Here is a 24,630-nt window from a genome sequence, read left to right as displayed (position 1 = left end):
GATTTTTTTCTTCATTTTTTATATTCTTTCCTCTCTTGGTTTCATACGCAAATATTATATTTTAAACAACGATAAATACGTAGAAATTATCTATTTTTCGTCATTCCCCTATTTCGGGGGTCCTTTTTAATTCGTTGCCACCCCCTAACCTCTCCGATTCTGGGATAAACCAAAAACATCCTTGCACACAGGTTTATCATCTCTCACGCAGTCTTCCAAGAAAAACGATTTAATCAAGAATCAACAATACTGAAAGTTAAGTTTGATTAAACATATTCCTTTCGAAACTTGTAACCTTTTAATGCTTTTTCCGACATACATGACTTCTAAAACTCAAATTAGCTCTCAGGCTACACTGGCTTGTGGTTAATTGAGACGTATGGGCTACTATGATCAAACAATAACGAGAAAAAAAACAACACTCAATAAATAAATTTGGGAAAATGCCCATAAATTGGTTAATTGCAAGAAGACCTCGGCTACCTTTATTTAAACTGCATCACTAAATGAAAATGTAATAAGATATTAACACAATAGGGGGATGAATGTAAGAAACAAGCAAAAAAGAAGCAAGAGACATGGAGAGAATAAAAACATCAAGAGATGATAAGTAAGAACAAGAATTGACACACCTAAAGCTTTATTTAAATACAAGTTTCTCACTATTAACAACGCGTGTTTTGACACCTGTTTATCCAGGCTGGTTATACAGCTCTGTCTACTTTGTTTTCTCCCCCCCCTTTCCACACCCCCATTTATTTAAATATTATGTAAGCTACATCTGGCACTAAAAATAGGATAATTGACGGCTTTGTCAAAGTACCTGTCCGTTTCCTAATTAGTCTACTGACTGAAGATTTTCCCTGCTCTGCTCATTTCTACATTATTATAGATAGACTCACCTTCCAGCCAATTCTTTGTCCAGATATTTCGCTGCTAATCTTGCCCCAAAAATTTCAGCGTGAAGTGCTGTAACATAGGCACGTAGATTCTCATTCTCTTCTTTGTACAGCTTTAGTTTTGAATCCAACTTGAAGTCGTTTGACATTTCTAAGCGTTTACCCTCCAGCTCATTAGTCTTGAATGTAAAAACAATTAATAAACAGACGCTGTGCAAAAAAAGAAGAAAAGAGCAACAACAGAATTTGGTGAAGAATTCAAGAAGGCATAAAAAGGGTTGACAAGTATCACTCTTCGAACACAAGCAAGCCATGTAGTTAGGTTGACTAAGATTGACTCCACGGTTGACTCTTCAAATAAGGACTCAAACATGTGATCAAGAATGATTCGGTGGTTGACTCTTTAAACAAGGAGTCAGCCATGCAAATATAAAGCTGTCTAAAATAGATACCTCTGGTGATTCGTGAAATTGATTTGAAAAAGGGTGACTCCTAACTGGCATTGGCTAAGACTCTCTCGAATAAGCTGTCAACCATGAGAATAAAGTCGAATCCTAAAAGAGCATGACCAATCAAATAAGTAGATGATTGCTTGAATAATATAGAATTATGTCTTAACTTTCCAGGCAAAGAGCCTGGAAAGTAACTTTCCATTAAATGTTGCATAATAAAATTCTTTGGGATTTTTTCTAAAAGGAAATCCCAATCACCGTAGGAATAGATGTAGACACTCGAGTAGGTTTTAAAAGATTTCCTACCGATAGCCTGAAAATTCTGAATTGCAACTCTGATCTGATGAAAATGAAAACTCTGATCTAATTGATCTGAAAACTCTGACTTGAGCCGGAACTTTTGAGAAAAAAGCAATAACGTTGTATTCTAAAGGCACTTATTCTAGTGAAATTGAACAAAAACCAGGTGAAGTAACTGATTTTCCTAGTATTACTATATAAAGCAGTATTTGTAAAATTTTGGGTCTGGTAAAATATCGTTAAACATAAACATTCTCATTTTTAGAATTCATGAACGAAAGCGTAAACTACAAATTTGAGTTTGTAACTTTTTATTAAAAATGTAAAACATTCAAGTTTTATAGCATTCATTTTTTCTTAATGGATTCAAGACATCATATTAATAAAAAAAGAAAAGAAGAACTTGTATCTTTGTAGTAAACAACACAAAACCCTTTGTGCCATATTTCAAATCAGCAGTCGGCGATGAAAAGCAGTGCAGTAAGGAATAGATTCATTAACTGCATTCTTCTACACACACACACACAAACATTGTTCCTCAACCTACCTGGGCTTACATTTTCCGGGAAAAGGAAGTAATAAGCTTACTGAGCGATATTTGTGCATCCAGTGACTCTAATGAGTGCATTCTAATTCCATAAGGGGTGGGAATTTTTGAAATTGTTCTTCTTGTATTTCTGATTAATAGATTAATGTTCCATTCACAGGCCTGTCGAATGCCAAGACTAGGTCAAGGGACAAATTTTGTAAAATAAGTAAAGAATATGAATTTTTTAAAGCCTTCTTCGCACCGGGAAAAGCTGCAAACTCTTACTTAGAATAAAAAAAAAGTTTTTAATTTTCTTTTCACCATAGTGAATACGCAAATGGATGTTAAACATAATCTTTGGCGGGTAAATGGCAGCAACTAACACGCTCGAGGTCTGCAGGCAAAGTAAATAACAACGTTTTATGCATCATTGTTATTATTCTTGCAGTAAAATATATCCAGAGTTAATTTCTTTTATTTTTGCATTTTTAATTCAGCATTTTTCATATACTTGGAATAATCTATATTTATTGTGCAGCCTAAATAGTATATTAATCACAATTTGTAGTAAAGCTTACTTTCCTAGCTAGAAATTAAAGAAATAGCTTACATTTAGAAATCACCCTGAGAGATATTCCCCTATACATATTACCATATTCTATTCAAGCCTAAATGACTATTTGAATTACTCAAAATGCATATTTCTAGGCCGGCTTCAAACTTTTTCTTAGGAGGGGAGGACTATTTGTCTCGAAAAGAAACTTAATCTGTACTTTATCTCTTTCTCATACACAGGCACCAAACAAACAGATTAAGAATTTCCAACTAAAACCTCCTTGTCAATGGATAGGAGGTGGAGGAGGGGATCTTTGAGATGTTTTTCATAGATCTTTTGTTATTCTCAGGAGGATAATAAGTAAAAATGACGATGTAATTCAGGAAAGACAACCTAGGAACTGACACACGGTGCGACCACTACAGTTATAACATTCTGCTTCAAGAGCCTAACTTGGTGGAGGTAAGATAAGTAACTGAGCTAGCTGAATGAAACTTTCCAAGACTTTCAAAAACCAAAAAAAGTGAAAAATAGTTTTATTGAAGTTGGAGTTGGTGTCGTCGTTTTAAAGAATTAATTAAAAAAAAGCTGTTCCGAAAAATAAGTTTTTCAAAGAAAAGTAAAGGCCATTTTAAACTTAAGGTCAGGAGATACAAATACCTGTTAAAATCAAACAGTTCGTGGTAACGAACTGTAAGTAAGGAGCGACCCGGCTCAATGGTAACCGAAACTCTAGAAAACGGAATTTTGATACCAATATATACATCAAAGGAATCAATTTTTAATGCAGATTTCAAATATATAAGTTTCATTATGTTTAATCTTACCCATCAAAAGTTACGTGCCTGAGAAAATTTGGCTGATTTTCGAAAAAAGGGGGAAGGACCCTCTAAAAGTTATAGAACCTTAATGAAAATTACACCATCATATTCAGCGTATCAGAAAACCCTACTGTAAATGTTTCAAGCTCCTATCTACAAAAATGTGAATTTTGCATTTTTTGCCAGAAGAAAGATCATGGATGCATGTTTATTTGTTTGTTTTTTCCCCCAGGGGTTGTCGTACCGACCCAGTGGGCGTATACCACTGGGGGAGGGATCAGTCGGACAAAAACAAAAAGTTCTAGTGCCCTTTTTAATTAACCCAAAAAAATGGAGGGCAACTAGGCCCCCTCCCACGCTCATTTTTTCCCCAGAGTCACCCAATCAAAATTTTGAGATAGCCATTTTGTTCAGCATGGTCGAAAATATGATAAAAATGTCTTTTAGGATGACTTGATCCCCCAAAGTCCCCAGGGTGTGTGCTTATTTTTATTAAATTTAATAATTTTTAAAATATTGTTTATTTTTTTTTTACTTATACTGTCTTTTTCTGAGGTGATTTTTGCTGGTCGGTGGGGGACGGAGAGGGGGGGGGGCTATATGGAAGGATCTTTCCATGAAGGAAGTTTTCATGGGGGAAGGGACATTGCTATGAAGGGGGCGCCGGATTTCCCAGAATTATTAAAGAAAAAGATCATGAATTAAATAAAAAAAAACAAGTTTTTCAACTGATCAACTGATTGTGATTAAGAGGTCATTTTTAAAGAACTGGAAAAAAAAAATTCGAACTATAGTTTAAAGAGCAGGGTATTGACTAGGGGGCGAACCTCCTAATATACGTGTTAAAAATTTATGAATATACGAAGTTCGTTACGTAAGTTAATTCTAAGTTACGTATATTTATTACTAATAAAAACGTTCGTAAATAAAATTAAACAAGTTTCGAGAAAGCCATTTAACCAAATATAATAAGCAAATTTTGTATTAATTATTCATATACTGTGAGCCAAAATCAAAACCTACATCAATTCAAAACCGTTCAAAAATTAAATTAAAAAAAAGAAGTTTTTTTAGCTGAAAGTAAGGAACGACGTTAAAACTTAAAACAAACAGAAATTATTCCGTATATGAAGGGAGCTGTCCCCTCCTCAACGCCTCGCTCTTTACGCTAAAGTTTGACTTTCTCACAACTCTATTTTTTTAAACAATAAAAAAACTTTAGCGTAAAGAGCGAGGCGTTGAGGAGGGACAGCCCCTTCATATACGGAATAATTTCTGTTCGTTTTAAGTTTTAACGTCGTTCCTTACTTTCAGTTAAAAAAACTTGTTTTTTTTTATTTAATTCAAACTCAAAACGACCAGAAATTACTATTAAAGAATAAATGAAACCCAAAACGCACAGAAATTAAATAAACAATCATAGTAAAAAACATACAACAAGTAATAATATAAATGAATAAATAGATCTTAGATTGAATATGAAAATCAAGCTTGAAACGAAAAAATATTTTGCTATTGAAGTTTAAATAAAAGTCAAAACGAACACAAATTAAATTAACAATCAATGCAATCAAACATACAATAGATATTAATGTAAATGAATAAATAAATCTTAAAACGAGTGAAACTTAAATTGAGTATGTGAATCAAGCTTGAAACGAACAAAAATCACTACAAACAAGAGTTTGGGTACCACCTCCTTCTCTCACTGTAAAAGTCTAAAACCTACTGCGTTATTGGCGCTTCACTGAAAACCAATTTACAAATATTGTCTTTTGTACTTAATATTGAAAATAAACAATAAAATTAAAGTAAAATTTTGAACTGATGAGCTTTCAGCAATTAATATCATTATACATCAATTATTCAGTTTAATTTATTAGTTCTTTCTAAAGTTGTTCAAGACGAATATAGTTTCACTACAAACAAGAGTTTGGATACTGCCCCCTACCTTAACTGTAAAAACCTAAAGCTTACTGCGTCATTGGCGCATCACTGAAAACGAATTATATTACAAATACTTTCTTTTCCAGTTCTTACAGCATTGAAAACAAAAATAAAATTAGAGTGAAATTAATTCTTGAACTGATGGATCTTTCAATAACTAATATCATTATACATCAAATATTCAATTTGATGTTGTTTATACTTTCCAAGACTGTTCAAGACGCATATAGTTTTCAGTAAAGCGCCAATGACGCAGTAGGATTTAGACTTTTACAGTGAGAGAAGGAGGTGATACCCAAACTCTTGTTTCTAGTGATTTTTGTTTGTTTCAAGCTTGATTTGCATACTCAATTTAGGTTTCACTCATTTTAAGATTTATTTATTCATTTACATTAACATCTATTGTATGTTTGTTTGCATTACTTGTTTATTTAATTTTTGTTCATTTTAAATTTGATTTATACTTCAATAGCAAAATATTTTTTTTTCGTTTTAAGCTTAGTTTTCATATTAAATCTAAACTCACTTTAAGAACTATTTTTTCATTTATTCTATTAAAAAATGTACTAGCCCTTTGAATTTCCAACTGAATGAGCCCTTTTTGAAGTTTCTACGACAAAGCTTTCTATAAAAAGCTTATATGGCCCCAGGGCATAACTTACAACCCTTGCCCTGAGATACTTTTACTATTCCAATTGAATAAGCCCTTTTTGAAGTTTCTACGACAACACTTTCTATAAAACCTTATATACCCAAAGGGCATAACTTACAACTCTTGCCCTGAGGGCTGTGGAGGGGTTGTCACCCTCAAATAGCTAATTTCCGGAATCTTAAACCACATTGAAAAAAAATGGCTAACTCAAAATTTTGATTGGATGTGTTTGGGGAAAGGGTGGGGGTGAGAGGGGGGTTAGTTACCCTCAATCACTATCGACTATTAAAAAGGGCACTAGCCCTTTGAATTTCCAATCGAATGAGCCCTGTTTGAAGTTTCTATAAAAAGCTTTCTATAAAAAGCACATGTGCCCCCAAGGCATAACTTACAACCCTTGCCCTGAGATATTATTACTTGTTGTATGTTTTTCCTATGATTGTTTATTTAATTTCTGTTTGTTGTGGTTTCATTTATTCTTTAACAGTAAATTCTGGTCGTTTTGAGCTTGAATTTTAACAGGTATTTGTATCTACTGAGCTTAAGATGAATTAAAATTTTGATTGGATGTGTTTGGGGAAATGGTAGTCGTGGTAAGGGTGTTAATTGCCTTCCAATCACTTTCGACTATTAAAAAAGGCACTAGCCATTTGAATTTCCAAGTGAATGAGCCCTTTTTGAAGTTTGTACGACAACACTTTCTGTAAACCTTATATGCCCCCAGGACATAACTTACAACCCTTGCCCTGAGGGCTGTGAGGGGGGGGGGGGGGTTGTCACCTTCAAACACCTAATTTTCAGAATTTTATACCACTCTGAACAAAATGGCTATCTCAAAATTTTGATTGGATATGTTTGGGGGAATGGTGGGCGTGAGAGGAGGGTTGGTTGCCCTCCAATCACTTTCGACTATTAAAAAGGGCACTAGCCCTTTGAACTTCCAATCGAATGAGCTCTTTTTGAAGTTTCTACGACAAGGCTTTCTATAAAAAGCTTATATTACCCAGGGCATTAGATGGGGGACGACCTGATATCATCTAAAATTTCTTTTAAAGAAGAATTTATTTCTGACAATCGGCGTCGTGGGGTATCATTAGCTTTCGAAGAATTAGGGGTGGTATATTCTTGATTTTTGGGGATGTTTTGTTTTGAGGAACAGTCCAAAGATAACCAGTTCTTATTCCACTAGGAACGTTCTATCCCCCACACATTGCTCATGAATGCAAGAGTTGCAAGTACTACATACCAGGGAATTGATTGTTGCCCTTAATCTACACTCAAGACACACTCTCTTAAAGTCCTTTGGTTGTCCTTTAGTCATTTGGTTGATTAATATAAAGGGTTAAAAACTTACAACCCTTGCCCTGAGGGCTGTGGGGGAGTGTCCTCCTCAAAGACATAATTTCTATTAGGAAATCAACTACGTAGAATAAAATGGTTATCTCAAAACTTTGATTGGATGTGTTTGGGAAAATGGTGGGTGTGGAAGGGGTGTTCGTTGCATTCCAATCACTTTTGACCCTTAAAAAGGATACTAGAACCCTCGATTTCCAATCGAATGAGCCCCTTTGAAGTTTTTACGACTACCCCTTCCATACAAAGTGCCTCTGGAAAAAATAAATAAATTATAAAACATTGGAGCCGTATGGTCTTTACTTTAAACAACGCTATAGCGTTGCCTCTGATTGACAGATTGTTAATTCTTTGTTTTTTTGCCAAAAAGCGTTGTAAAATTCAACCAATTAGCATTGCTTAATTATCTTGATGACTTAAAAACTTTATACTTAACAAAATTTGTTTATATCCATTTTTTTTAAGTTTTTACGAGTTAAACAAACATTTTGGGGGTGGGGACCCCTTAACCCCTCTCTGGGTATGGCCTTGACTCCAGAAGATGGCTCAACAGGGATATCTTGATGGCTCAATGAGCCAACATTAACGAAAAGGTGGCACTGACCTAAAAACTTAATAATTAAAAAAATTGTAGAAAATTGTGGTTTTCAGGTATGAATAGACATAAGATGGCTCAACGGGGATATCTTGATGGCTCAATGTACCAACATTAATAAAAAGGTGGTACTGACCTAAAAACTTTATAATTAAAAAAAATCGTAGAAAATTGTGGTTTTCAGGTATGAACTAAGATGGTTTAAGGGGATAAAAAACTTTCCATTTTAATGTCTTGCGGTACTTACTGGATTTAATATTTCAGCTGATTCCTGAAAGCTTCTGAAAGCTCCAGCACAACTACTTTTTTTAAATACAGTATTTGAGAAGATTTATCTGCATGAAATTGCTTACCCAGTACACTTACCAATTTTTTTAGAATAGCTTCTGCATCTGTAAGAATAGCAGGTGAACCACTTTTGGAATGCATCTGAAGTTGGGCTGCATGGGTTTGAACAAGTAGGTCTGAAAGCTGCTGTTCAGCAGACTTTCTAGCTGCTATAGCTTCTGCCAAATCTTCACGAATATGCAGCATCTCAGCCTAAAAGGAATTCAAATTTGGTTGAATTGATTGAACTCTAAACTCTATGCTACAATTCTTAAATAAATTATGTATATTATTTTTTTCAAGTTTCTTTTCTACAGTTCCTCATAGTAAAAAGAAGCTATCAATCTTTTCGTGATGGAGAGTAGACGAGTATTTAATTATTCAACTTGCACAACTGGCAAGCCCCCCCCCCCACCCAACCTCACTCTCCCCTACATCTTTGTCAGTGATAATTTTGGCTTGTGATGCGCAGTTTTTCAAAAGCTAAGCCTCAGTGCTAAGCAAGGCCGTACCCAATATTTTTTTTCGACGGGGGGGGGGGGTACACGAAAAAATCTAAAAAAACGCATACAAAATTTGTTTATATCCATTTTTGCTGCGTTTTTACGAGTTAAAAAAAAACATTTCGGGAGGGGTTCAAACCTCCCTAACCCCCCCTCTGGGTACGCTCTTGGTGGTAAGGACAGGGTTATGGGGAGGAAGGAAGATACCCCCCTCATAATTCAAATACATCCGAATATTCTACGGAAAACATATAAAAATTGAATAAAAACTAAGTGTTTCAAAAGTAAGTAAAGAGATATTACAATATAAAAGTGAACAGAAATTATACTATACATACTGCTACCCTCCTCTGCACTCATTATGCAAATGTTTAGCTCATGCTAAATTGTATTAGATTATCAAAATCTTGAAAGGCGGCCAAGCCCCCCCCCCCACTCCTCTTATACACAAAATTAATATTGTTCAATTTTTAAATTGAAGATTGCTCTTCAATCTCAGTCTTTTTAAAAAATAAAAGTTAAGAGTAACACTAGAACTTAAAACGAAAAGAAATTATCCCATATAAGAGGGGTTGCAGCCCCATCAGCCAACACTCTTAATGCGGAGTGTACTTAAATTTCGACTAATACTTTAATGAAAGAATTTTTGAGCGAAACATACAATCAGTTGATAATTGCAAGTGTTCTTTTTCATCCTCATTGTTATTCAATATCTAAAAAAAATAAGACGTTTTTAGAATATTCACAATTTTAAATTTTATATAAAGGACCAAGACATTGTAAGGAAAAGTCACAAAGCTCATTGCCTAAATCTCTATTATTATTTTTTATTTAATAAATAACATTAAACAAAAACATTTTATATAAAAAAAACTAACTAAATGCAAGTTTAGTCCTCTGTTTGTAAAAAATAAAAAAGAAAGTGAGATTTTGAAAAAGAAGAGCCATTTGTTAGCGCCATCCTCTCCTTCCCGAATTAGTCTTAGACAAACCCCTCCAGGAACAAAAGCAGCTCAAAAACACTTGCACAAATTACTCTGGGCAGAGCGGATGTTTCACTATGCCCTCACAAGTTTCATTTACACCCCATCATTTCTGGAAGCCTAAGACTAGGTTTCTACTTAGCCTTAATTGAGTATAATAAAAAATTTAATCCTACCAGAAGCTGTGTCAAGTGAGGTATGTAAACTTGCTATTGATAGTTTGACTAGGCTAATGTAAATTAATTGTACAAGCCTATGTTTATTTTATACAGCAATTCAAACTCAAGTATACAACGGTGAAATAATTCTTATGGAGCCGGCGATCTGCTTTGTAGCTTAGGATCCATGCCTAACTTGTAAATTTTACAGAGAACCAAGCCAAAACCTTATGCAACAAAATACGAGGGCCATGGGGGGATGGAGTGGTGGTGACTGAGACTCAAATTCCGAACTTATTCATTAGACATAGTTTTGCAAAAATTTTCGAAAAGCTGAAGAGAATAAAAGCACATTAAATAACTTCATTTTTGAAAGACTCATTTCCCCAGATTCCTGGTTTAGTGAAGAGAGGTAAAATATGTTTAGATCAACAGCCTAAGGTATGAACCATTTTTTACTTAAATAAGTTACTTCAAGGTAATAACAGAAAAAATTGCTGCTTTGCCACAAAACATTTCTTTCCAAAGTTATATTGGTTTTAGATTTTTGCTTCAAGTAACCCTTTAGCTACTATAGAAAATAATGATTCAGTGGATTTTTTTATTTTTCCAAGTTTTTATTCCTGCTAGACTTCAATTTTTTTTAGGAGGTTTTAGTGAACCTTGCTTTAATTCAGAAAAATACAATCTTGTGTAAATAGACAAATTAGTTTTGAAAATATAAGGCTACGAAATTTTTGAAGCAACATGTTTCATCATTATATGTGAAAAAACTATCTTCATCCAAAGGGTTCAAAATATTGTAAACTTCAAGAAGAAGCCTACATATCAGTGTCATTGTAATACATATTAAAATCAGCTAAATCAAGTAACAGCCTTTTAAGCATCAGAATGATTTGTTTCTTCTGATTTGAGATGCGTAAACACAAAATGACATGTGGGAAGGTTGGTTTGCACTTATCAACATACTTCCAAATGTTTTGTGGGCAACAACACGGTTGATTTGCTCTTATAATTCTGGTTGAATTATTTCTTGCATGCCTATATGCCAAAGATCTTTAGTCGCAACATAACAACTTAACATAGCAAAATAACAATTTTAGTCCTAAAAGCAACTTATTGAGATGATACCCTTGTTAACCTTCATAAACGAGTGCCAAATTTGAAGCTGTATCAGTCTTCTGTTGGGTTTTGAGAGTGAATGCAGGGAGGTAGTACCACTCTTATTTGTAAACCTGGATTAGCTTTGTGATGTAATTGTTGCTGTGTTGTTGTTGAAGTCATGACAAAATCAAACGTTTGATTTGCATAAAAAATTGATATTTATATAAAGTCACTAATTACAACTATGGGGACAAACTGAAAATTAATTCACATGCTTGCCTCATGCCCACAAACAGTTCATTAAAAACAAAAAACTAAAATTAATCAAGGGTCTTTCATTTTACCAAAACCTGGTAGGCGGGGGCTCTTAATCTTGGATAATTGACATTGCTGATAAACAAATGTCTGACACTTGTCAACTAATAATCTGAAGAAATGCATGGCCACAGGAAATGCATACCTAAAATGGGGTCAGCAATTGATGTTCCAGGCAAAGTAAATTTGTGTAAACCAGCCATTTACAGAGCTTTGGGTACAAAGTAATATCAAATTCTCTGTAAACAAAGAAATCATTATGAAGCCAATTTTCTTTTTGTCTTTGACGTCTAAGAATTTACAGCACCTGGAAATGAACATTTACAATGGGGACTGTAATTGCTGTTGAGTCAAACCACTAGATAGTACCACAAGCATTACCCACTTCTGCGGTTTTGACCCTGGAATTTGATTCACCTTGGAAAAACAAGGTGATAATTGTCCTTAAATACTCTACTACTTAACAAAAAAAAAAAAAAAAAAAAAAAAAAAAAAAATCTTTCACTTTGTTGTTAGCATTTTGAGATGTTTGGTAGGATGTTGCACTCTTGCAGATAGTAGTATATTTAAGACAACTAGCGAATTCTACCTTTTTTGAATGCGATCTTTTGCATTTTACACTGAGATTGTTCATTCCGTTCCAGGGGAATGGAATGTGATTTTTCTAAAAGAAAAGGTGATCTATTTTTGCTTTTGCTGGTTAAAAGCAAACCTGGTCATTTAAGATTCATCTTAATTCTGGTTAAGATGAATTTAATATATGTTGCAAGAAGTAAAAAAGACTAACTTCATATTTTGCATTGGTTTGAAATATGGTCTGAGCCTTGTGTGTTAGCTGTGAAAAACACGAAATGAGAACAGCAAGTTTTTCTTGACCTTCTGTTGCCAAGTCTGTTTCATCAAACATTGAGTCAAAGTCATCTGAAAAAAAAATGATCGGTTATTATTAGGCGATATTTTGCACCTAGTTCTGACCTTTTGAGGGGGCGGGGGCTCAAAACCAGAAGATATTCTATTTTAAGTTCTTTATTTCTTATTTTTCCATGCTAGATTCTCCCCCCCCCCCCCATAAACAGGTAAAATTTAATAATATATTCTACAAGTACATAAAGTCAAAATCTAAATGGTGAAGATAGTGGGCACTCACTCATTTTAATTTTAAACTAAATCTTTGACTAGGGACTTGTCTAATTTCAGAAAAATGAAATCTAAGTATTTATCTATACAGTTCAAAGGAGTCTTCAGTTTCAGCATATATATGATGCTCAATAAATATCAGGGATCCATGGCTAAAATTATCTGTAATCCCTACTCAAAAAGCAGAGAAACCCCCTAAGTCACTCCTACAAATAAAGATTCCTATGGTTTAAAACCCTTTGCCTTGAAAAAAATAGTCTGAAAAAAAAAGTCCTGCCATAAATATTGATACAAGGATCTAATTAAAAAAAAAAAAACATTAACTACTGGTCAGATTTGAATTTTTTTTTGCATATTTTATTACTGATATAATGAATTACAATCTACAAAAGTGGCACCCATTTTCCTGAATACACTGACAAAGTCTGTTAGGCCATTCAACAATTGCTGTATGGACAACATCATGAGAAAAATTGTTAACAGCTTCTACCAGTGCCTGCTTCAATCAATCCACATTATGGTTGACATCTCAAGATGTCATCCCTACAGCAATTGATAAATGGCTTTACAGACTTCATTGGTGTATTCAGGCAAATGGTGTCCATTTTGAATAATTTTGTTTTGTAGATTGTAGTTCATTATATCAGTAATAAAATATGCAACAATTTTTCAAATCAGACCAATAGTTTTTTTTTAATTAAATACATTGAATCAATATGTAATGCAGCACTAGCTACAGAGAAATTTCCAATAATGAAAGTGGTTCTAGGCGTTTTCCGCGGGGGAGTATTTTCCAGGAGGGTATTTTCCGGGGGGGGGATAAACGTCAGCCACCAATGAAAGTAATGAAATTTCTAAGCTGCTTACAGATGAAAGAGATTTGGGAGTGAAATTAAATATTGACAAAATTAATACAGAGCAGTTACAGCAAATAATGGGATTGATTAAGCTGAAGTCATCAAGATGACAGTCTTAACTATCTCAGCCATTTAAATTAGCATTGCAATATTTATTGACTCATCTGTCAGATAAACTTATCACATCAAGAGATACTTTCACAATTACAAGAATCCATTGTTATCCTTTTGCAAAAAGGAAGTTTGAAGACAGATTTTGATGTTACCTCTATTCTCAAAACTATTTAAAGGAGTTAACATCAAAGATCTCTTAACCCCCCCGCCCCTGCAAAATTATGCCATACTGCTAATTGCAGTACTAACAAACAACGTTAGTTTCATAATTAAGTTAAAGAGGGTAAACAGATCAGACAAGGTAAAGAAATTGACTCCAACCAAGATTCTTTGTCTAATGCAGAAAAGAAACGAGTTGCATACACTTTATTTGATTTCAAAGGCACGAGAGGCCTGCAATGAATTTAAGAAACCTTATAATCAATTATTCAGCACTGAGCATCTTGTACTGTATTCAAGAATATTACAAAAAGAAATTTGAGAATAATAAAAGGAAAAGTAAAGATAGCCTACAACAAAAGTCACTAATAAAATTACTGATTGTAGTAAGCAGACACAAACTCTGAATAGTCTGATTGGCTGTTGGAAGTCAGGAACATCACACAAAGCATGAGATTACTTCACAATTAAAAGAATCCATGGTTATCTCTTCATATAAAAGAAGTCTGAAGACAGATCTCTCAAATTGAAGATCAATCTTGAAATTACCTGTATTCTTCAAACTATATAAAATGTTGTGCATAGAAGATAGAAAAAACAATTGAACTGATGAAGATTTCGTGCCAAAACAAAGTATGGATTGAAAAAAGATTTTTCTACAATCCAACCACTTCACCATCTCTTAGATATCATTAGCTCTGCTCTTGAAGATGCATTGATTTCATTGAGCCTTTTATTTTTATTTATTTTATTCAATAAAGGAGGAAGCCATAGGCTTGTCACATAACAAACACAAAAATAACAGCTCAAACGGCAACACTGCAAAACTCAAAACAAAAAATAAAACAAAAAAATATTCATCAGTAAAAAAAAACTGCAACAACTATATTATAGAAACTGTTTTTCATAGAACTCAGTTTCAACAAGAGCACTCTTAAATGATTGCACTGTTGGCATAGAAACTATGGTATCAGGTAAACTATTCCGAAGTTTTGTTGCTCTGTTAACCAAGATACATTGACCTTCTTGAGCACTTGTGGCTGATAAAGTTTAGACAAGTTTTGTTGAGTGGCTGTGTAATGACTAAGTTTGAAGAAATCAGCCCAGTCCACATTATTGACACCCTTCATAATACAGAATGTATTGATCAGGTCAATCCTATCCTGTCAAAACTCCAGAGAAGGAAGTCCCAAACACTCCAGTTGACGCTGATATGGTATATGGCTCAAATATGGCACAAACTTTGACGCCCAATGTTGAACCTTTTCAATTTGCTGCAAGTCACATTTTCATGTAAGATACCACACAGAGGAACAATATTCTACTTTTGATATTGCTATTTTGGATATATTCTATTGAGCAGGCTAAATTGTTCATGGGCACAGGAATTGTGCCCAATTGTTATGCACCCATGTTATATTGTCCCCAATATAGGCTGAATTGTTTGAATCTTGTCTTGTTGGGCAAAAAGTGAATAGCCTACTGATGGTTGTAATTCAAGAAGTTTTAGCACTAAAAGTCTTACCATACCTGATTCTCATATATAACATTCATTTTAAGTTCTTGGTACAGTACTTAAATCATTTGCTGACAACACTATGTTTACAGAGAATCATCTTAAGTGAATTTTGGTTCAAAAGGCCTATAAAATTTTAAAAAATTTTAATAATTTGTATGGGTTATTATGAAAATAAAAAACAAATCTTATAAAAAAAAAAAAAAAATATCTGAATAGTGGGAATACACTAATATCTGAATAGTAATAGTTTTTATGTTGATTGCAATTTAATTCTGAAATTTACCATCAAAAGCAGTCAAAGGTTTGAGTCTTCTAAGATGGCTGAAGGATAAAAGTCCATCAAGAATTCTAATGGTCTTGTATCACTCTCTAATAAGTCAGCATTTGTCTTATGGATATTGTTCTATTGTGTGAAGTTTTAAAAGAATTCAGATTTTAATAAACAAAACTTAATTGTTCTTTGGGTGATTTTTGGTAGTGCAACATGGGTTGTATTACTAAGCTGCATTCACAATGAAACTTTACTAATACAAGGATTCAGGTAGCATTAATTGGATTGGATTAAATTAACACTAGATAAATTTCTGTATTACCGTACTAAAATCTCTCAAATACACCATACCCTCATGTTTAGATTTCTGTGAATTGAAGCCAGAGCCCTTTCCATTAAAGAGTCCAGATATAGCCCTAAACTAAAGAGTATGGCCAACACACAAGATTGGAAACTAACATTAATACCAAAAGGAAAAATAACTAGTGTTTTGTTCCTTTTTAACAACCCATAAATTGTTATATACTGGGTGTTTCAAGTGCTTAAAAATGTAGTTGAGTGTAAAACCAACAGAACTTTGTCAACAGTAAATTTACCAGCTCAAACTCAACTTGTCTATTTAAGCTGCCAAATTGCTCTCATGTTAATCTAGGAGTATATACTAAATAGATTTTGACTTTCCTGTCTGAGGCCTGTTTCCAAGAAGGAAACACATAACAAAAGAGATCCATTTATCTTAAATTGTAGCTTGAAGCAATCTAATCATTCTTCCTTATGAAGCTCCAGAGTTGATGATCAGTAGCTTGCTGGTCAAGTTTCTACTTCCTAGAGGACCACTCAGCATCAAGCCTTTGTTAGAAAATGCCAACAGTCAGCAGTAACTGTATCTTGAGAGAGTTACAGTTATAGTTCCAATCCTTGAGGAGAAGAATTGAGTGTATAATCTGGTTAGGGTAGGCTGCTTCAAAGGTTTCAGCTGATAATCTGTGGTTCTAGAATCAGGACCACCAACAGAAAATAATGCTGGAAGAGATGTTGACATTTGTGAGAATAGCATCACTACTTTTACTCCTGTGTATATGTGTTGGGAGTTTCAGCTTAGGTAATCTTGCAGGGCCGGAAAGTTTATCCATGCTGACACCATTTTAGTGGTATGTCTTCCAGGTTTCTGATGCCTGTTTTATAATATGAGAAGACTAGAAACAGTCCAACTTTGAGCTTGGGTCAGACTAGTCCTTTGTACAGAACCCCAATGATTTGGAGGAATGAGTGGAAATTGTATACTTTATCAATTACAGTTGAACTAACACCAGCCACAGATTTTTCAGCATAGGTACTAAATCTTAATTCATTGTGAATTCTGGCACAGAACTCTGTACAGACTTGTTTAGAAGAATGAAGGATATAGTTGGTGATAAAATAGCTGAGAAAACTGAGATTATTGGTCAGGAATATAAAAGTCAAAAATACAATCAAGCTTGGATGGATGCAGCTTAATTGCAAGTAAATTGTGACAAATTTAGTCACATACTCTACTAAAGTCAAGCAGAATCATGTCAGTGGGCACCTCTGTATCAAGTAACTTAGTGTTGCAGTCATTGATTCTTTAAGATTGGCATCAGCAGACTATTCAGATGGCAAGGATTAAAAATCTATGGCAACATTTTAGAAAAGCATAATGCTAGAAATTTTTTTTAGTTATCTTTAACATCTTCAGCCAATTTTTCCTCTAACTTATGCTTTGGCTGCTTCATTAGGTTAGTTACCTGGTTATATAAGTCTTTAAGACTTGATAATTTTCTGGGTTTTCTTTTTTCTATAACCTTTACATGCTCAATGTTTTCTATTCACTAGTCTACTAATTTTTTGTGATGAGATATGGTCAACTTTTAGCCTGTTTTACCCAAAAAATTCTGGTATAAGATTTTTCAGCATACAAAATTTCAGCTTTAATATTTAGCCAACTTTCTTCTAAGTCATCTGTAATAGGTTAATCTGATTGTACTCTGGCAAGTTTTTCATACACTAGTTTGTGCTAAATATATTTTTGTTTTTAAAAAAAAGGTTTTGCATTAGGTAAACATAGTTATAAAATAGTTACAACAGGTTTGCTGTTACCAACAGGTGTTGAAATGTCATTCTTTATAAAAAGCTCTGGATTATTGAGAACTACCAGATCAAGAATGTGAGAAGCTTGACTGTCTCTAAAAAAAGTTGTTAGGAATTTTATTTGCTTAAGTTTTCAGAGAGCAGACAGAAAAGGAGAATCTTTACCACAAAGACCAGGTCTAGCAATCCAATGAGTTTCAGGAAGATTAAAACCACCCAAGAGGACAAGATCACAATTTGCAAAAATCATGATGTTACTTCATATAGTATAGCAGCCCAGAATCTAAAACACTGGGAGCACAAGGGCTTCTATATAGAACAAACACAATTATTAAGGATCTTTGACTATGTATTTTTATCTTAACAGACTCAATTGACTAAACAGTCAGAGATTAAAATATGAATGACAATAATCTTTAATCTCTCTTTTACAATGTATAGCCCAAATTATATATTTCCTATCTAGTTGCAGAATGCTTTGCAGTTGTTTCAACATGTGTACCTGTAAATTGAATCAACTGTGATAAAACAAAACTGGAAAAAACAAGTTATGGGTGCACAATGCATTGAAAAATATATAATTTGGACTATATATTTGGACATGAAGTGGAGTTGGGGGTAAAGTATAGCAAGACTCAATACAAAATTACCTTAAATCATACTTGCCAGCAATAAGGACAAGTCCTGTGAATACTGGTCAATGATGATGGTGACTCAACACATCAGGTGCATCCCATACTGTGAGGCAAGGCTTCCTGCACTAGTCTTTGTCAACTCAAGACTTGAATGCTTCAACACTGGAAGACATAACTGCATTCTAGCTAAGGGATTTCCATAGGTTGAATGTGCAATTAGAAAAGAATTTAATTTTGTAGCCTGGTGCATGGTGCAGCCTGGCATGTTTTTGGGGTGGTCTCTAGTTCTCTGTAAACTTACTATCTGGAGCAGTTTTGGGATTATACTCTGGTCACAAACTAACTTGTATGTCATCAATACATCTCCTTGCCAATGTCAATATGTCAAAGATGGTAATTTGAGCTTATGCAATTGGGTAGAATATGTAAGATGTTGAAATCTCTTTATGCTTTTACTTGCTCATCTTTGGACATATTTGAGAGCCATATGGTGTTTTTTATTAATTTGTTTGGCAATCCACATTCTATACTCAAATCTAGGTCTCACTAGCCTCTTGTAAAGTTTTGTAACTATTGCTTCTACTACTACTAACAACTCACCACAGCACCAAATCACCTGAGGCCAACACAGCTACGCACACTCCTCCTTTATCCCAATCTATCCAACTTTCCCTCTCTATACCCTTGTGGGAAGTTCCCACATCCTTTAAATCTTTCCTTAAGACATCCTCCCACTGCAGACAACCTGCTTTCTGTTAAATCCTAGATGGTGGACTGAAAAGGACAACCTTCAGCAATATGTCATCCTTCATCTGCAGAATGTGCCATAGCCATCTTACCCTTCCTCTCAGTATTGACCAAGAAAGCAGGATTGGACCACTTATCATACAGCCTACTGTTTGAAATAGTCAGTCAGCTGGTAACTATTGCTGGGGATCTAGGCTACTAGTGATTGTGTGCTTGATGATACCAAGAGTTTGGTTAGCCAAAAAATGTGTTAACTATGGTTATCTGTTTATTAAGAAGTAAGAATTGTTTTCTTAACATGTTTCTATCCCTCCAGGAAACTATCTAGGCAAATATCTTTTCTAGTAGGCCTACTTTATTTAAGCAGAAGAACTATTTTGTATGGTTTTGTTTTTATTACCTTAAATTGCACTTGCTAGCAATAGGACGAATCCTGTGTCTGCCAGCTTCAGTGATGATAGTTAATCATCATCTGTGGCGTCCCAAATAGTGCACCACCGTTTGTTGAGCCACTCCCTATCCACTGATGACTTGAATGCATCCACGCTGGTAGAGGTTACTGTTTTTTCACTAAGGGAATTCCTCAAAGTGATAACTCTATTTGAGAAGAACTTTTTCCTTAGTCTGGTATTGGCTTGTTTCCGGAAAAGCTTTTGAGAATGATCACGAGTTTTATTTGAAGTGTCCGGTTGAAAAAGGCCAGGAATGGTATTTTCAGCATTTAGAAGCTTGTATGCTGTTATCACATTGCCTCATTTGCAACGATATGTTAGAGATGGTATTCTAAGCTTACAAAGATGGGATGGATAAGGGACATCATAGAAGTCTCTAATACATTTTGTTGTCCTCCTCTGGACTGATTCTAAAGCTGCTTGGTCTGTCTTATTGATTGGGCATGCAATGCACATTCCAAACTCTAGTCTGGTCAAACTAGACTCTTGTATAGCTTGGTCATAACAGTTGGGGATCTGCTAGTGAACATTCTTTTGATTAAGCCAAGAGTCTGATTAGCCTTTACAATAGTTGCTTGTGCATGAATATGAAATTTCAATTTGTTGTCTACCAGGACACCAAGATCTCTCTCCTCGTGGCTGCTGGAAATGGCATTTTGGGACCCATCCCTACAATCCATATGGTACTGAGTGTGTGGGTTTTTCTTCCCAAGGTGGAGAGTCTTGCATTTTGATGCGTTGAATTCAAGCCTCCAAATATTAGTCAAGTGACTGAATGTATTGAGGTCCAGTTGGATCAACTTAATATTCTCTGCTGTGTCTGCACGACTGATAAGTTTCGAGTCATCAGCGTAGAGGCTTACTTAGTTGTTTAGGATTTTTGGCACGTCATTTATATATATATTAAATAAAGTTGGACCCAAAACTGTGCCCTGGGGGACACCACTTCCAACAGTGGCCACCTTGGAGAAAAATGTCTTCCATCCTAGCCAAATATTTTAACTGTCTGTTTCCTATCTGTTAAGAACTGCATCACCCACTCAACCACACCACCACTCACCCCAATAGCTTGGAGCTTGAAGTCTTTTATGGCAGACTTTGTCAAATGCCTTTGCCAAATCAAGTAGTATGATGTCGAATGGGAACCCCTGGTCTAGAAGATCAGTGATGTAATTGTAAGAATCAATCAAGTTTGTTTCAACTGACCAATCAGACTTAAAGACATGTTGACATTATAAGAATAATTTATTGGTTGTCAAGTGTTTCAGGTTTGCAGTGTTAACAATTGCTTCTAGTAGCTTCCAGACTGCCGAGGTGATACTGATTGGCTGTTAATTACTTGCATTCTCTTTGCTGCCACTCTTATGTATGGGGGTTATGTGGGCCGTGCGCCAATCCTGCAAGATACACTTTTCATCAAGGGATTTCTGAAAAAGGTGACTAAGCGGGCCTGATAGTTCAACATGCAATTCTTTAAGAAGCCTTGGGTGTACATCATCAGGTCCCACCGAGTTATTTGGATTCAACTTTTTTAGGCGTGCCTCTACATCTACCCTATTGACTGTAATCAGGGGCATAGGGGTTATGATGGTATAGGTGGGGGGTCTGGAAGAGGGGCATTATCAGGTGGAGTAAATACATTATAACACAAAGATTTTTAAAGATCATCAAAGGACAGTAGACTACTTTCTAGAGGTAGAAGTAGTGGAGGTAGGTACTTCAAAATACCTTTCCTGGACATACTTTGGTCTACCCCTTAATGTTTCATCTATCCCTTGTAGATCATGTAGATCTATCCCTTAATGTTTCATCTTCAAAAACCTAACCCCTTTCTACAAGAACAAAAAGTAGCAATAAATTTTTGACAGTTCATATTATTGACTTACAAATAAAGTGAACTTGCTACTCAATGCCTTTTTTATGCTTTTTATAAATATAAAAATCCTTTTTGTTGGAAATGAATTTTACTCCCACCCCTATATATACCAATTCAGGGTGTATATCTACATATGCAGGGGGTGGGGGTAAAGTTTAGACTTCCCTCTCATTTGCATCAGAAATAAACTTTACCCTACCTCCCTAATGTGCAAATATATACCCTGAATTAGTGTACATAGGGGTGGGGGTAAAATTCATTCCCAACAAAAATGATTGTTTTATTTGGAAAGAGCATAAGAAAGGCATCAAGTAGTATGTTTACTTTATTTGTAAGTCAAAAATATGAACTGCTAAAATTTCCCAAGGTAGCTTGTCTAGAATTTTACCAAGATGCCTGAGAAAAATAAAAATGGTAGCCTACTGGGCAAATTTTTACCAAATCATACTATTGACTTAATAAAGTAAACCTACCACTTGATGCCTTTTTTTATGCTCTTTCCAAATATAATAATGATTTTTGTCAGAAATGAATTTTACCCCCACCACTAAGTATACCAATTCAGGGTATATATTTGCACATTAGGGGGTGGGGGTAAATTTTATTTCTGATGTAAATGAGAGGTAAGATTAAACTTTGGTAAATTTCTACCAAACCATATTATTGAGTTAGGAATAAAGTGAATACACCATTTGATGCCTTTTTTTAATGCTGATTACAAATATAATAAGCACTTCTATTGGAAATGAATTTCAGCCCCCCCCCTATATATGCCATTTCAGGGTTAGGTTAGGTTGTAGAAATATATACCCTGAATTGGCATATATAGGGGGGGGGGCTGAAATTCATTTCCAATAGAAATGATTACTATATTTGTAATCAGCATAAAAAAAAGGCATCGAGTGGTATATTCACTTTATGCGTAAGTCAATAACATGATTTGGTAAAAATTTACCTACACTTTCTCCCTACCCCCCTAATGTGCAAATATATACCCTGAATTGGTATATATGGGAGTGGGGGCTAAAATTCATTTCTGACAAAAATGATTAGACCTATTAGATTTGTAAAGAGCATAAGAAAAGGCATTGAGTGGTATATTCACTTTATTTGTAAATCAATAATATGATTTGGTAAAAATTAACCACCTACTGGACTTTGAATCAAGTGGTAATGTTCAGTCTTAGCTCTAGGCCTACTGACAAAAGAATAAAGAGTATGGTGTCACTCTAGGAGGACAAGGGTTCTAAATAGAATGGTAAATATCAACCAAATCATATTATTGAGTTAGGAATAAAGTGAATACACCATTTGATGCCTTTTTTTATGCTGATTACAAATATAATAAGTATTTCTATCAGAAATGAATTTCAGCCCAACTAAGCTAACCTAAGCTAACCTAACCCTGAATTGGCAGTAAATATCTACCAAATCATATTATGGAACACTAGGAATAAAGTGAATGCACCATTTAATGCCTTTTTTTATGCTGATTACAAATATAATAAGCATTTCTATCAGAAATGAATTTCAGCCCCCCCCCCCTATAAATACCTAACCTAACCCTGAATTGGCTTATATAGAGGGGGGCTGAAATTCATTTCCGATAGAAATGATTATTATATTTGTAATCAGCATAAAAAAAAGGCACCAAATGGTGTATTCACTTTAGTCCTAACTCAATAATATGATTTGGTAGCTAGGGCCTATTTAGGCTACCAAAAGGCATTGAATGGAGTATTCACTTTAGTCCTAACTCAATAATATGATTTGGTAGATATTTAATAATAGAATTGGTTAAAGTAGCAATTAGCATAGGCTATTCAGAAAGAGAATGAAATGGCACATCAAGTGGTAGCCTAGGCTATGTTCATCTTTTAACTAGCAGACTAATGTAAATTTTTTGATGATGTCCTTTTTGAATTCTTGGATATTAGTGTATGAAGGTGAATGAAACTCTCAGGAATGAATCACAGGTGTCAAACTAAAATGAAAATGTTTGGCTAGTCTACCACAAATTTAGGCTATTTACAAAATACCACTTACGAAAGAGTAATCTCAACCCAACTGCAGACTTGTCAAATTCTTTTTCTAGTATATCCAGCCATTTAAAGCTTGCAGTCGGTACTGTCATTCTAGAAAGGGGAAAGATCCCTTTCCCAAGCAGAACAAAAAAATTAGGCTAATTTAAGCCTTATGTTATTATGAAGTTATTCTTCTTCATCATCTAGCGGTTATGGTCAAGAATAATTTTGAAATGTGTACACTTCTGAAGACGGAGGGGGATTTGTTACATGTTTTCTAAAGGAATTTTACGAAAGATTTTAGGTGCCACTTTGACTGACTGAATTCTAACCATAAGTTGTACGAAAACTGCGGTTCTGCTTCACTTTCTAACACCTGCAATAAGGATGTGTCTCCATTATTGCTTTTCCAGGCAAAGTTGCCCATACTTTTTTACTTTTTCAGGAAGCCCCAGTCTCGATTGGCATTTTTTTAAGGCTGAAAAGGGCAAATTCGGCGCATTTTACGTGTTTCTTTTTTTTCAGAAAAATATATTTTTCAACGAACAAAATGCAGTTTTTACCCGGTCAACTTTGCTTGAAAAAGCCATAATGACAACAAGGGTTAAGAGAAAGGAGGAGATAGCTAAAAAACTTTTTCCGGACAAAGGATGATAGATTGACAAAATTCTTCCTTTTGATGGTCAATTTATGGGGAAACTTTAAAGAGATCGCCTTCGAATGGGGTGGGAAGATTTCGTAAGAAACAATTTAAAGGAAAATAGAACTTCTAGGGAGGGGGTAAATAGGAAAACTAAAAGTAGACTGGTCTGGATCATCCACACCTTTGTTGGCATCAGGTAGTTTAATGCTTAGTGTGCTGTTGGGAGTGGTAGCATTGACATACTTCCCTGAAAAATATCTTGCTTAAAAAAACACGGATAAAAGACCTGGCGAGCAGTTGTTTCTTTTGATTCGAGTAGTTTAATTAGAATTTTAGTCATTTGGTTAGGAATTTTTCTATCATCATGTCGAAAAAAGTGATTCCAGCTAGAAGTTGGCAAAGAGTGATTTTCCCCTGTCTTTCCAGTAAATGAGGTAAAAGGGCGACAAGAACTCAAAAAATGGCAGTTGGCAACTCTTGAGGCACTTGCTCTCGAACTTTTTTCTTTTTGGTGATGCATTTTATTTGTGTTTTCATTAGGAATGTCTATTAAAAAAATACTCATTAATGGGTTTTTAAAAGAATGTCGTTAA

The 24,630-nt window shown here is 34.6% G+C and overlaps 1 protein-coding gene across 1 annotated transcript in view; it reads right to left on the bottom strand.

Annotated features, from left to right (window-relative positions):
• The window catches only part of LOC148957038 (Golgi-associated PDZ and coiled-coil motif-containing protein-like), a 69,846-nt gene extending 46,279 nt beyond the window's left edge, over positions 1–23,567 (bottom strand). Inside the window, exons 1-4 of the mRNA XM_089088304.1 lie at positions 23,417–23,567; positions 12,282–12,415; positions 8,471–8,644; positions 903–1,078 (exon numbers count right to left, since the gene is read on the bottom strand). Coding sequence (XP_088944430.1) covers positions 903–1,078; positions 8,471–8,644; positions 12,282–12,415; positions 23,417–23,504 — 572 coding nt within the window. The 5' untranslated portion in view covers positions 23,505–23,567. The remainder of the gene's footprint in view (positions 1–902; positions 1,079–8,470; positions 8,645–12,281; positions 12,416–23,416) is intronic.
• Between the last annotated feature and the right edge of the window lie 1,063 nt (positions 23,568–24,630).

This window comes from Artemia sp. Qi Xiang Cuo, chromosome 1 (genome assembly GCF_049724085.1).
Source record: "Artemia sp. Qi Xiang Cuo chromosome 1, ASM4972408v1, whole genome shotgun sequence".
Taxonomy (NCBI): Eukaryota; Metazoa; Arthropoda; class Branchiopoda; order Anostraca; family Artemiidae; genus Artemia; species Artemia sp. Qi Xiang Cuo.
The sequence above is the reverse complement of the archived record's forward strand: the minus strand, read 5'-3'. Positions and strand labels throughout refer to the sequence as shown.